This window comes from Catharus ustulatus, chromosome 9 (genome assembly GCF_009819885.2).
Source record: "Catharus ustulatus isolate bCatUst1 chromosome 9, bCatUst1.pri.v2, whole genome shotgun sequence".
Taxonomy (NCBI): Eukaryota; Metazoa; Chordata; class Aves; order Passeriformes; family Turdidae; genus Catharus; species Catharus ustulatus.
Window position 1 is genome coordinate 23,803,979 of NC_046229.1, and position 13,229 is coordinate 23,817,207.

Sequence of the window (13,229 nt, forward strand, 5' to 3'; positions counted from 1 at the left end):
GTGGAACAACTGTATTATGGAAATGGGATAACTGCACAAGGTTCTTCAAATTACTGACTTATTATTATTGGATGTTCCATGCAAACTACTGACAAACACTCTTGCCTTGAGTGGCAGAGTTTTCAGCCAGGCTCTGTTTCAGCCCCAAACATGCAGTCCAGACCTCTCAGCTAAAGGAGGAAGGATAAGTAGGCTTTCCTTTGAATTCAGCCTACTGCATCCTGCAGCTGAAGATCCCCGTATTTCCAAAGCCATTCTCAGAGGCCACAACACTAAAAACACTCTCCACAGTAACATTTTAGGATCCCTTCCTTCCCTGCCAGCACAACAGAAGTTTTTAAGGTAGTCCTTAGAAAGTTTTCTTATGTCTATCTAGCAGTGCTTCTGCTTTCCAGCCATAGGCAACAGCATTTCAACTGCTCACCCCCAGAGTCAAGCAAAACATCTTTCTTTGGAGCTGGCAGTCAGTGCAAATACAACTGCCTACACTTCCAAAAAACTCTTTACCAGTAAGTAAAAGTACAGCAGGAAGAATTTTACTCCTATCACATTACGCAGGAATCAGAATCTAAAATAATGACTTGTTCCAGAACGAGGAACAAAAATTATTATTGATAAAAATGCATCCTGAATTTAAAAGTTGTTAAAAAGTTAAAAGAGCATACCTAATTTTGTAATTACCTTCTCAAATACTCTCCCACAAGAAGAAAAGTTCTGAATGACCTGCCACTCATTTTTTTTAACCTCTGAACACTTTTAAAAGCTCCAGTACAAGAATGACACACACCCACCACCACCCTCCTGCCAGACTGGTAACTGTTAAATGATATTTTACAACATCAAGAAATCATTCTTGGTTTACAGAAATTGTTTCCTCAAAGAATTTGACAGATTTGAAACTGAACCCATTTGTCAAATCCTTTATTTGCTCCCAAGAAGTTTGTTGTCAGAAGTTTCAAGTTCTCATATAACACAGGGCAAAATTTACAAACCCCTGCCCCCGCTCTGAAAGCTGTCCTGGCTCCAGCCATTTTCCTTCTCAAACTTCAATTTCGATAAATCTCTCCAAGCAAGTTTCCAGTAACCCTCGAGTTGAAAGTAGTGTTCCCATAACCAGCAGTGATCTGACACCTCTGGCTTCATTCTCTTCCCATCCCATCCCAGTGGGATGCTCCTTTCCTCAGAGCAGGCTCCAGAAAACAGAAGCAGAGTTATGTTCAGGATCCCAACTTCCCTGCTTCACCATGGTGGGCACAACTGTGATCTGCCAGGAAACATTTAGTATATTTTGAAAAGTAACAATTGAGAAAATCCAGGCCATACACAACACAGAACATTTGTATCAAGTTTTACTGCCGAAAGTTTTATTTTACACTCGAGTTGCAAATGAATATTGTGTACAGGCCATACAGGATGCAGAAGTAATACATGAACACATTTGTTAGCAATAACAAATTTTCAGAAAATAAAACATCCTCTCTGTTCCAATACTCGACTTACCTTTTTGCAATATAAAGGACACTTGAGGAGTGGCAGAAGAACAAAGAATGGCCATAACCTGTAACTGAGGAGTTTGTGGGTGCACACAAAGCAAACAAGATTTACAGTGAGGCACTGGAGCAAGCTACCCACAGAAGTGGCACCATCACCTTCCCTTGAGGCTTTTCAGATCTTGCTGAAGCCTCAAGCCCTGCTCAGAATTCAGCACTGACTCAGCTCTCAGCAGGAAGCTGGACTAGAGACTTCTCTCAAGGTCCATTCCAATCTAATTATGAAATTTGATTATAGCACAATCAGCAGCCAAATTCAAACAAACCAGTGAATGCCTCCCGTTTTCCCCACTCCCAACAAAAAAACACTCATCTTTAATGAACCATCTTTACAACAGTCCAGCATGACTGAAATCAAAGAAACAAGCAGCAAATTAAATGTACTGAAGAAGACCAACACCACATTAAAAGGCCTTTGCTTAATTTAAAAATTTTTGTAACAGTAAACACAGATTTTTTCAATTACTCTTCACACATCTGCAATTACCAGCTGTATAACAATACCAAACATATTCCTAGTAATTTTAAACTGGAAGATCTCCTGTCCACACTGAGAAAGTTTCTACTGGCTCTTGATACACTAGCAGTGCCATATTGCCTGCAGTCCCAGGGAAGCCAGAGAAACAGGGCCTGGGAGGTGGAAAAGAAGTAAGGAATCCCAGAACATCTGTTTTATCCTGGGGATCATTTCTCTTCCTGTTTGAGACCTCTTACTATTGCTAGGGCTTAAATAAAAAGCAGGTGAACTTATCAGGAAGGACACAACAATTTCCTATTTTTAATTCCATGTGACAGAAATGGCAATTACACAAAAGCTGTAAGGCTGACACCCATCATTAAGGCAGCTGTAAAAGAACTAACTGCATACTGTGATATAAGCAAGGCAACAAGGAATAAATATAGAACCTGAAAAGTACTAGGAATTTTTTTTTGTGCCAGCAAACAACTGATTCTCTAAAACAACATAATTACTCTAGTGCAAATAAAAAGTCAATAAATGTGTGTATACCCACACCAAATGTGAAATTCAACTCTATAACGCCCAATTCCAAAACACCAAACTTCTCAGTTTTACAGAGATCTTTGTTTCTCAACCTCAACACATCATCTCAGGGTAATGATGAGCAGTCAAAGGCCAGACAATTTGACCAACAGTGAATCTCGGCCAACACACAACCTTCCACCTCTGAAAGCCTGCTAAAAGTGTGAAGTCAGACCATGCACCCACCACAGAGGCAGGTTTGGTTTTTTGTTAGGGTAGTGTGGGTAGAGAAGCAGTAGAGTACTGAGCTCAGTCCTGCACCTGGAGGGTCTGGGTGGCAGAGGAACAGAGAGAAGCATTGTGCCCAACTCTTGCATCAAGCCAGGAAAGCTCTTAGGCACATTCTTATTTCAGCAACACTTAAAAGCACTGAAATCAAGTTGCTATAGCAAGAAAACAACTGTTAGCTGTATGTGCAAGAAAAAGACAAGACACAGTTACACACAGTTAATACAAAGCAATTATGGGGAAAAAAAAATCTTTTCTGAAATGACAAAACTAAAGGCCCAAATTCAAGGACTTTCACTGTACTTGCAGAAACAATCTATTCCAACTCTACAGTACTGAAGTAAGATCAGATTTTGGGATTCAGGTCCCTTTAAAACACAAAACAAGTACTAATCTGGTGGAGTTCCTTCTTCAGCACACAGAACAGTGAAAGTCCAATGACCGTTTAGTCCTGTCAATTTTGATACTTTGAAGGGAGAAAAGAAGCCAAAATGACACAGAGGTTAAATCAGTGAAGATAAAAGATAAGAAAGAACAGATAGTGAAGAGGGCTGGACTCTGATACATCTAACTCTGAGATATTTGATACGCAGACATGGGAAAAGTGTCAGAGATAGAAAGGTTGTGGCCTTGGAAAACAGGCAAGTAAAATTGTCAGGATGTTAGAAAATAGTCCAGAGGGAGTCAGAAATAAAAATTAGATCTTTGAATCTGAACAGGTCCGAGGCTGGCTGGATACTAAATGAATAATCTGAAGATATAACCATGGGAGAACCAGACTAGGGGGGAAAAGCACTGGATTTTGGGGGCATCCAAGTAGAGTGTAACATAAAATAAATCCAAGAACAAACTAGAAAGAGGGTTTTTAGATACATGAACTTAGATGACAGGGAGAAAAAAGGAAAAAGTATTAAAAACCAGCAACAGTGATGATGATGATGATGATGGGTGCCATCATCTTAAAGACAGAGGAAAGAGAAACTTGGTTGCTACTTAAGGAAGAAGTAATTCAGTGAAAGGAGTAAGAAGCACAGAAGATACAGAAATAAAAGGGACAAACTTGCACAGATAAGAGGCAGAGAAGCTCAATTCAGAAGTAGATTCTGAGAATAAAAACAACTTTGAAAAAGATCTTGTCATGCAACAAAATCAGGACTGAAGATCTACCAAGAATGAATGGAGAATGAAAATGAACAACATATCTGCAAGGAAGCTCAACCAAAAAAAAACCAAAAAAAACCCCAAACAAAAACAACAAAAAAAAAAAAAAAACCAAAAAAAAAAAAAAAAAGGTGAGATAACAGTGGTTAAAAAGTCCATTTGGGAAGAGCATTGAAGCAGATAAGGCAAAGCTGAGTCCAACGCTGTATTGTGCTGACACACTCTTCAGATATTCAGAAAGGCTGGAATGGAAATTAAGAAATTACATGAGAATATGTCTGGAGGGAGGAATGGAGACAGGGTAGTGCAAGAAGCAGCCAAAGAAACCATGTACAGAGAAGCAGATGAGATAAAAATAAAGACCAGTGAGTCAAAAGAAGTGAGGCCAATGAAGGAAGGAGGCAGCAGTGAAGACAAAGGAGTCAAAAAGGTTAATAGACTGGAGATCCCAAAAGGAGTGAGTGACAGGGTAGAGGAGAGAGAAAGACAGATGAGCTGAAAGAGAAGCAGGTAGTGATCAGAGAAAAAGAATTTAGAAATTAGAGATAATAAAGTGAACAGCATTTAGTAAAGATAAGGTCATGGGAATGACTGAGGCAGTGAGAAAATCTATCCAAAACTAGAAATCACAGGCATAGGGCTGGAAAAACAGAACGAAGAGCAAAGGATTAAAGTACTGAAGAGGAGAAAGGAACTGGGTTTGCGCCCATGGGGAGGGATGGAATTTGGAAAGACAGAAACAGGTTGAGTTTTGCAAAATCACAAAGAAAGACGCAAACTAATGACCACTAGGAAAACTAGACACAGAGGACTTCAAACCAGGAAGAGAGCAGAGCTGACAACAGGATTGATGAAGCAGAAGCCAGGAGTCATAGAACTTTAGTGGTGAATGAAAATGGAAAATACTTTTTAAAAAGCATCACAGAAGGGAATAAAGTTTAAAAAACAACTCTAAACATCTGTATTTGAGTCATGTTCAGAAACATTCAGAAATAAGCAGCACCCCAGCAGGCAGGGTCAGTACCTCTATTTCTCTCCTCACCAGAAAGATTTCCTCACCCAGATCAACCCAGAGACCAGAAATTCAAAAGACCAACACTCCCACTGGCTAGACAATGTGGGGATATGGCAGGGCTCGGAAAGTTTTCACTGCTGAAGCACATAAAGACTATTAAAAATTATGGAAAAACAGTGATTTGACCTCTGTCATCCAGCACCTTTATGTCTTCAGAGAGCAAGACCTGAAGACTTTCCCTCACATCCTCCTGTTCCTACCAGCTCATACAGTCAATGCAGCATTCATCAGCACTCCAACTCAGCTGTTAAGATTCTCACCACACTGTATAACAGCAAAGACAAGAGATAAAGCGGACGGATTGCTGCAAACAAACATCACTGAGATTTTGGGTCCCATTCAGAGGTATCTGAGAACCACTGGCATGAAAGTTCTTCTCCATTTCCAAGCCTCTGTCAAAAATTCCACTCTACAGCTTTCCTCATCACGAGCAAGAATAAAACACCAGCCTTCCCAGACACTTTTAATACTGCATTTCATCTTCTGCTATACTGGCATGTTTTTAAAGTTTCTGCTCCTTACAAAAAAACAACACACTTCTATTGCCTGCTCATACAATTGGAAGCTGGATCATTAGGAGTGCAACAGAAGAGGGGAAAAACCCCAAATTATTCCGTGCTACCAAACCAGTGACACACAGATATAAAAAGTCAGCTGAGCACATCATTCCTATCTACCCCACTGATTACTGTTTATTCATGTGCGTGGATGTGGTTCACTCAAAATTACTGAAATTACATAAAAATAGTTGAAATATGAACAAGAGCTCACAGGACTGGGGCCATAATGGGAGCTCTTTGTTATTTTTATGCTTTATCACATTTTAATATGGCTTGAAAATAATTTTAAATTTAGTTTAAAATTTTAGTTGAAAATATACAATATATTGGATGAAATATTTTTAGATAATTTTTTAACAAATACAAAAATTATTTTTGTTTAGTGTACTGTCTTTTGTTACAGTCGAGAAATCTCACCTAGAATCAACTACAGGAAGCAATAAGTTGTCCATAAGATAGGCAGCATCTCGTGTAACATATATATATACATATCTAAAAAAAGAAGCTTGAAAAATTATCATAGAAACACTATAATTTTTACATGACATTGAATATCTGTATGTTTTATTTCTATCTGACTACTGCACAAGCAGGGGAGCTTTTGAGACAAAGGGATTTTATGCAATGTCATTCAAAGCACAAAGTTCACTCTTGACACAAGTTAATACTGAAGCACTACTGAAATAAAAGGAGGAGCTAGTCAGACATTTTGGGTAGAAATGTTACATGTTTTCTTTAAAGAAAATAAACACATAATGCCATAGCTCAAAATAAATAGTGCCAAATGTTATCAACATATGAAAAATAGGATGGTGGTTTACAAAAGAAAATAGTTTATAAGCACAGAGCATACACTGGAGTGTTATAACAAGACTTACCATTTTCATATATTACTTTACTTTAGGGAGAGATTCTACAATATCCACTTATGTGAGCAGTTCTATTAACCCACATTGGCTTTTTAATTACAGTCAACTGCATCATTCATTTCACAGATTTTAAGTCAGGAACAACTATTTCTTTTCCTCAGCACAGTATTTTATCATAAATACTAAAACCCCCACATTGCTAAAAAATTCAAATGCTCAAGTACGCACATTTGCTAACTCTTAGTTCATGATTCTTTTACTCAACACACCCTTCCAGGGGAGGGACATCTATCAGCAGTTTCTGGCAGAAAAAGTTCAATACTTTAGGCATAATATTAGATGCAAACAGCCTGTATTGTATTTGGGTTTTTTTGGTGATTTTTAAATGTTCTAGTACGTTTCAGAAAAAAAAATTTGAGTACTTGTGCATATTAAGAACTAATTCTGGCAGTCAAGCAAATATTGTGCTGCCTTTTCAATATAAAGCATTTCATTCTATGACATGTGAAATACTGTTACAGAATATAACAATTGTGTTTTAAATTATATAACCATTTAATAAGTGAAAACAAATCTAGAGGCTGCTGAACACAAACGAAAAATTTCTCAAATGCTTCTTTCCAACAAACTGTTCCACTGAAGTTCTATAAGGTTGAGTGCACACAGAAGTGAGAAATAAAACTAGAGATAAAATAAAACAATAGATTTGTCCTACAAAACCTGGAAGCAAAAATATAAATAAAGTCTGTATTAAGATAAGCTGATGATCTGGCACATACCATCCAAAAACTCCTTTTTTTCAAACACAATTTTCATAGTATTTGTAATTTTAAAAAATACAAAACTAAAAACAACCCTGACCCTCCCGTGAACACAAACTCCACAAACAGTTTTTTATTCTTTGAACATTATATCAAATAAAAATTACAGCTGCACAGAGAAACAAACAAGCAAAAAAGAATCTGAGCATACAGGGATGTGACTGCATCTAGAACCTATATGTGTATGTACATGCTGCTGCTTTTATTTGAACTAACTTTTTATCCACATAAAGAAAAAGACTTAACTGACAGTAACAGCTCCTTAGCTGCTATCACTGATACTAATTATCTTTTGACAGTTCTGTAAAAAAAGTTCAGTCTTGAAACTCTCCATTTTTACCACATTTAAAAACAAGACACATCACTTCCTTAACAACAAAAATATTATATAAGCACACCACAAAAGGCACTAATGTCTAACAAAAGTATTGAGCATTTCCTTTTAAACTAATAAAGTATCTGTAAGAGAGTTTGCATATATAATTATTTCCCAAATTAAGGCGTGGCAACTTTCTTTTAAATATAAAAGCTGTAATTTACTTCTGCTAAATATAAAACTAAGTCTCAGGATACAGTATATAAAGATCATATATTTAAGCAGAATACATTTTGTGTTATCCTAGACTATTATATCTTTGCTAAAATATTTCAGTATTTAGAAAAAAAATTAAAATTTAAATATACTGTAAGGTCATTCAAATTATTTTAAACACAAAAATCTACAGTGACATATACACAAACAGTTGGGAAGTTGTAACTTAAAGATCACATCTTTTAATCAGACCTGCTCAAAGGACAGCCACAAAAGAACCCTATTGGCTACAAGAAGCATCTGCATGTTTTTAAGAGTGAACTATGCAGAGTCCCATTGCCCCAGGGCAGTGCTGCACAAGTCTATTGAGAAGGACCCGACTGCTGAATCAACACCTTAAATTTTCCCAGAAAACCTCCGACAAATGTTTTGTGTATTATGAGAGACTAACAAAACCAAAGGGGACGTTACAAAATTTTACCATGACAATTTTTCCTGAAATTATTTTTCCGTTGCATTTGGCAAGCAGAGAACTAATTCTATTCCTTGTCTACTCTTAGAGTAAGAACTGCAAACTACAACTCAATATAAAATACAATAAACTCCTGTAATAATTATATTCCTCTCAGAACAAAAAGATTAAAATAAAGTTAACTGTGCTGATTCATACTTTCCATAAATTATTAAAAAGATGAAAGATTCAGACATTTTGCTTCTTGATAATAAGCCTAATATCTGTATCATGTGCAAAAGTGCAACTGTGTTTTAGAACTGAGGCCCAACCGAATACAATTTTGTTATTACAGAAAGTATACTTGAACCCACTAACATGGAAACAGTGGTTTCACGGCATCTTAAAATCACGCTTTACATATTTAAACCTGTTGTACAGCTGCGAGTTAGTAAAAAATACAAAATCCAGAGAAACAGAAAACAACAAAGCTTGTATATAAATTGGTTTACAATTCAAAGCACAACAGTAAGCTTCAAATAATTACACGAGTGTAACACACGGAGGGGTGGATGATTTCTGCAGACCCCTGGCTGCTGGTGCTCCGTGCTGGGGCTCTCTGTGCTCAGCTGCTGGCGGTGTGCGCGTGCATGCGTTTCGCTACATCGTACACGTAGGTGATGTCGGGGCGCTTCTCCGGATCCGGGTTGATGCACATATTAACTAATTGTCGCAGCTACCAGGGGAGAGAACATGACAGCAGAGTTGGCCTTCTTACAAGCAGGATTTGTGCATTATCAAATTCAAATTAATACGACTGGTAAAAATGAGGCAAACAGCGATTCTGCACAAGCACACAGCAGCGCTCCCTCTCTGCTAACACACCGCACGCAGCCCTTGCAAACACGTACGCAACACACTCCCCGCTTTCTACATTTTGCACGGTTGTCCAGAGAAACTGATGAGCAAGTTTAAGTTCTAATCCTTTCCACATACAACTTCAGAGAGGCATGAGTCCAATTCCATGTAATTTATGGAAAACTTGCCGTGTTTCTGGAGGGCTGTGCCTGCACAGCCCAGAAGACTGAAAGGAGCACAGAGCAAAGGCGAACAAGGGCTGCTCTGCTCATTCAGTCCCGATACAGGAGTTAGCCAGCAATAAATGGCATTTCTGCCTGACAGGGCCCAACAAACAAAAGGCAGTGGTGCTCCATCTAACACACAGTTCACACCCAGAACCTCTTGCTGCCACAAGTTACCAATATACACACATTCATTCAGCCACTGAACAAATTAAATCCACTGAGGGCTACCTGCTATTCCACCCTTGAGGAAATATCTGAACTTAAAACTGGAAGCTGGGAAAGTATTTTGGGCAAGTACCACATTATGCTGGCCCTGTTACTGCACTTGTCCACTGCTGAAGACATGATACTGGAATAAATAACCTTTGGCCTACATCATCCCAATATGTATTCCTCAGGATTAGATTGTTAATAGTTTCTTTATGTAAAGAAGCACATAATTAAGAAATATTCACAAAAGCCTCTATTTGGGAATAAACAAATGACTATGACCAGAAATGCCCATGTTTCCAGAAACGCCATAACCTATTGGGTGTTTTTAATGGGTACATTCAGTATAAGCAAACCAAAAGAGCTTCTACACCACCTGCATACTTTTCATTGCCTTCACAAAGTGTGCCTAAGAATTTAAGTCATTAGAATTGAATATATTGTATGGATACCCTTCCGATAGGACATCTGTTTTAAATTATGTGCATTTCCTAAGCAATTTTCAATGTGGAAAATACATCTTTCATACTGACTTACCGAAACATTCACAATGTTTTGCAAAAACAAATTAACCAACTCTAAAGATTTTCCTTTATACTTTTAAATAGCTTTGCCAAATCCTCCTAGACCTCCTTATAGAACTGGGAACAGGTGGTGAGGGAGGGGGATGACAAACACATTGTGATCCAGTCTTCTACAACAATATATGAAATTTGGTTTGGTCTCCCAGCCAGTACAACTAGGCAGGATTATTGAAAAAAATCTGTAATTATTGCAACTAACACAGAGAGACCTCATCACCCTCATTATTCAAAAGTAACATAGGCTGCCTCTTTAAACATGCCATCAGAGAGTTTCCTTCCTGCTTTTTATAAAAAGAACAAGAAGGATTTTAAATTATAATTATACTTCGTTCACTTTTCTGAAAATTAATTTAAATGCATGGGAATAGGAATTCCTGAAGTTAAGGAAGAAGCACTGCATACCACTATATAAAGCTTTGTCCATTAGCCCTTGCAGATAAACTGTACATAACGTATAGATTTTTCTGTATTCAACAGCATAAAAGTGACACCATTAGACATTCCTATTCTTCAGCAAGAAGAGCTCAATATTTAAAAGTGAGATAGTGGTCAGATTACTGGACTGAAAAGAAATATATTAAAATAATTTGCAATAGACTTGCTATTGGAATTTTAAATACATTAAGTATATTCTGACTAATGGAGTTTTAAAAGCCATCATATTGTTTCTGGCAGTCAATAAATAAAACGCAATGCCAGTGGAAACAAAAACTATTAGCCTGCAATAACTCCCAAACATTTGAAGAACAGAATGCTGGAAATCATTAGCTACTGTAAGAAATAATATTTGCCAGCATGTAATACAAACACGCAAGCTAAACAATCTCCTGCAGAAGTAGCAGGTGGGACACAGGATAAGCAGGAGGCACAGTATAAGCAGAGATGAGCAGTCTGCCGTGCAACACCTCAGACAGTCTGTAGAGAAAACAGGAAAGACTGAAGAACACCCAACACCAAACCTGAAATTAGAGTCAACTAAGTGAACATTTTGTGAAGGAAATACATGTGTAATTTATCTTCAAAATACATCTAATCCTGAATATATACATTTCTCTTTCTGTGTGAAGACTTTCATCTGTTCAACAGAACTGCATACAGTAAATAGTCTTCATAAAGGACCTTGAAGGGTTGAAACCCACAAAGTCAGCATCAGAGAGGAAGCAGTGTTCTTTCTCCTGCTTTTACTAGTTGTTTATTAATACTTCATTATTTGTAGAACAGCAGAAATAGATCTTCAAGAAATTCACCTGTCAAGGTCTTGAGAAGTCTTGCCACAGACCTCTTTAAATGGCAGTCACTGCAATTACTGCAGTGATCTCTTCCCTTGGCAGGTCCAGAGTCTCACTGGTAAGGCACGAGTTGACCATGCCTGGGACACCACACAACAACAGTGCAGATTCCTGAGAAACTTAAAAATCCTTCAGCTCTTTTGGGGTGTGTAACTGAACAGCAAACCCTTGGAAGAAGGTGAATTAATTCTGCTATACAGGATGAAAAGTTACATGGGAACAGAGTCTTTCAGGACTGGAACTGGGACCACACTAGATGCTAATACTTGGTTACAGCACTGATCTTTTACTCCTACAGGAATATCCATTTCAATAAACCTGAAATCCATCTGTCAGCCCCTCTAGTACTAATAAAGTTTCCAGTGTATCAGAAAAGCTCACCAGTGTCAGGGGAAGAGGCACTGGGAGTCTAAAATCAGACTATCATTAGAGATGGAAGCAATTTTTTACTACCTGGCACAGACTGGCCAAGAGGCAGAGCAGACTGAGCCAGAGGGACCTCCTGTTGCATACCCAAGCTGCAAACTTCTTTGTCTGCTTATTGTTCTTAACCTCCTCTGTGCACTTAGCACAGTGACTGTCTTTAGCCTGGAGCTTAGCCTGACACTGGAGCAGTGGGACATACTTTCTTTAACTTTAGCAGGTTTTTCAGCTATGAAATAAATAATTGTCACTCAAGTCAGGAGGAGGGGGAAAGACAGAAATATGACAGGCAAGTCCTTTGCATTGTTAGCCAGCTGAAACAGGAATTTTCATATAGGGAAGTTTGGATAAAAAACTGCACATACCACTGTTCTTACTCTGAATAAAACCTTCTTGAAGCCTTTTCTGAGTGCCTCTCTCAAGACCTGCTGGCAGCTAACACTACCATTGTGGACCTGCTGGCTCCTTCTGCTTTCACATCTGGGTAGGAGGTTGACAATGGACTTTAGAAGAAATGCACCTCAATCAAAGGGAAAATTTTAAAACTTCATCATGAAAGCAATGTGATACTAATATTAGCTGACAAGATTTTAAGAGTATTGATTGGAGGTGGCAAGGGAGCCCCAGCTTTGAATTCCCTAAAGCAGAACAGCTTTCAGTAAATGCTGAGTACTGACTCTGAATACCAGATGTTTTTAAGGGATACTAAAAAATTGAGATATCCAAAGTTACCAAGCATTTGAAAACCTTGGCTTGTGTCTACCACTGAAGCAATAGTTTGTGAAAATGCATCTCAGACTATTAGGATGTCTAATGAAAGGTTTTTTAAAACATTACCAATCTGTCCATCTAAAAGTGCATCTTTCTGTCACACTGTTCTCTGATGACACAGATGTGACAATTACTAACATGTTACTTTTACAGAGGTTTCAAAACTTAGCAAAAACATCACACCTTAAAACTCACTCAGATTTTCTTACAAATAGTTTCTTGGAAAAGCACTAGTCTTTTATTTCACAATGAAGTTATTTACACACTCCTATATAAGAGGATGCAGAGATCAACATTCAGAGAGATTTTTATTCCAGAAAATTCTTTTTCATAGAAAATGAAGGGGTTTTTCTATTCAGTAAATTCAGATCTTTACTGCTCACCGAGTATCCTTCTGACCCAGCTAAAGGTTTGACACCTGTATTTCCAGTAGAGGTGAAAAATTTAGGATAGAATTCTAATATGACAAATGCCACTTGTTTGCTTCTCTTTTTTAAAGTTCATGCCAGTACAATATTTTTTGCACAAGCTAAAAATGATTTATTTTGGTGCAAGAGATAAATTTATGTTTTCCACAT

General features: G+C 37.8%; 1 protein-coding gene across 3 annotated transcripts in view; it reads right to left on the bottom strand.

Annotated features, from left to right (window-relative positions):
• Window positions 1-6,147: 6,147 nt before the first annotated feature.
• Window positions 6,148-13,229, bottom strand: part of NEK7 (NIMA related kinase 7) — a 64,252-nt gene continuing 57,170 nt past the window's right edge. For all 3 annotated transcript variants that reach the window (XM_033067441.1, XM_033067443.1, XM_033067442.1), the window contains exon 10: window positions 6,148-9,025. In XM_033067441.1, coding sequence (XP_032923332.1) covers window positions 8,915-9,025 — 111 coding nt within the window. In that variant the 3' untranslated portion in view covers window positions 6,148-8,914. The remainder of the gene's footprint in view (window positions 9,026-13,229) is intronic.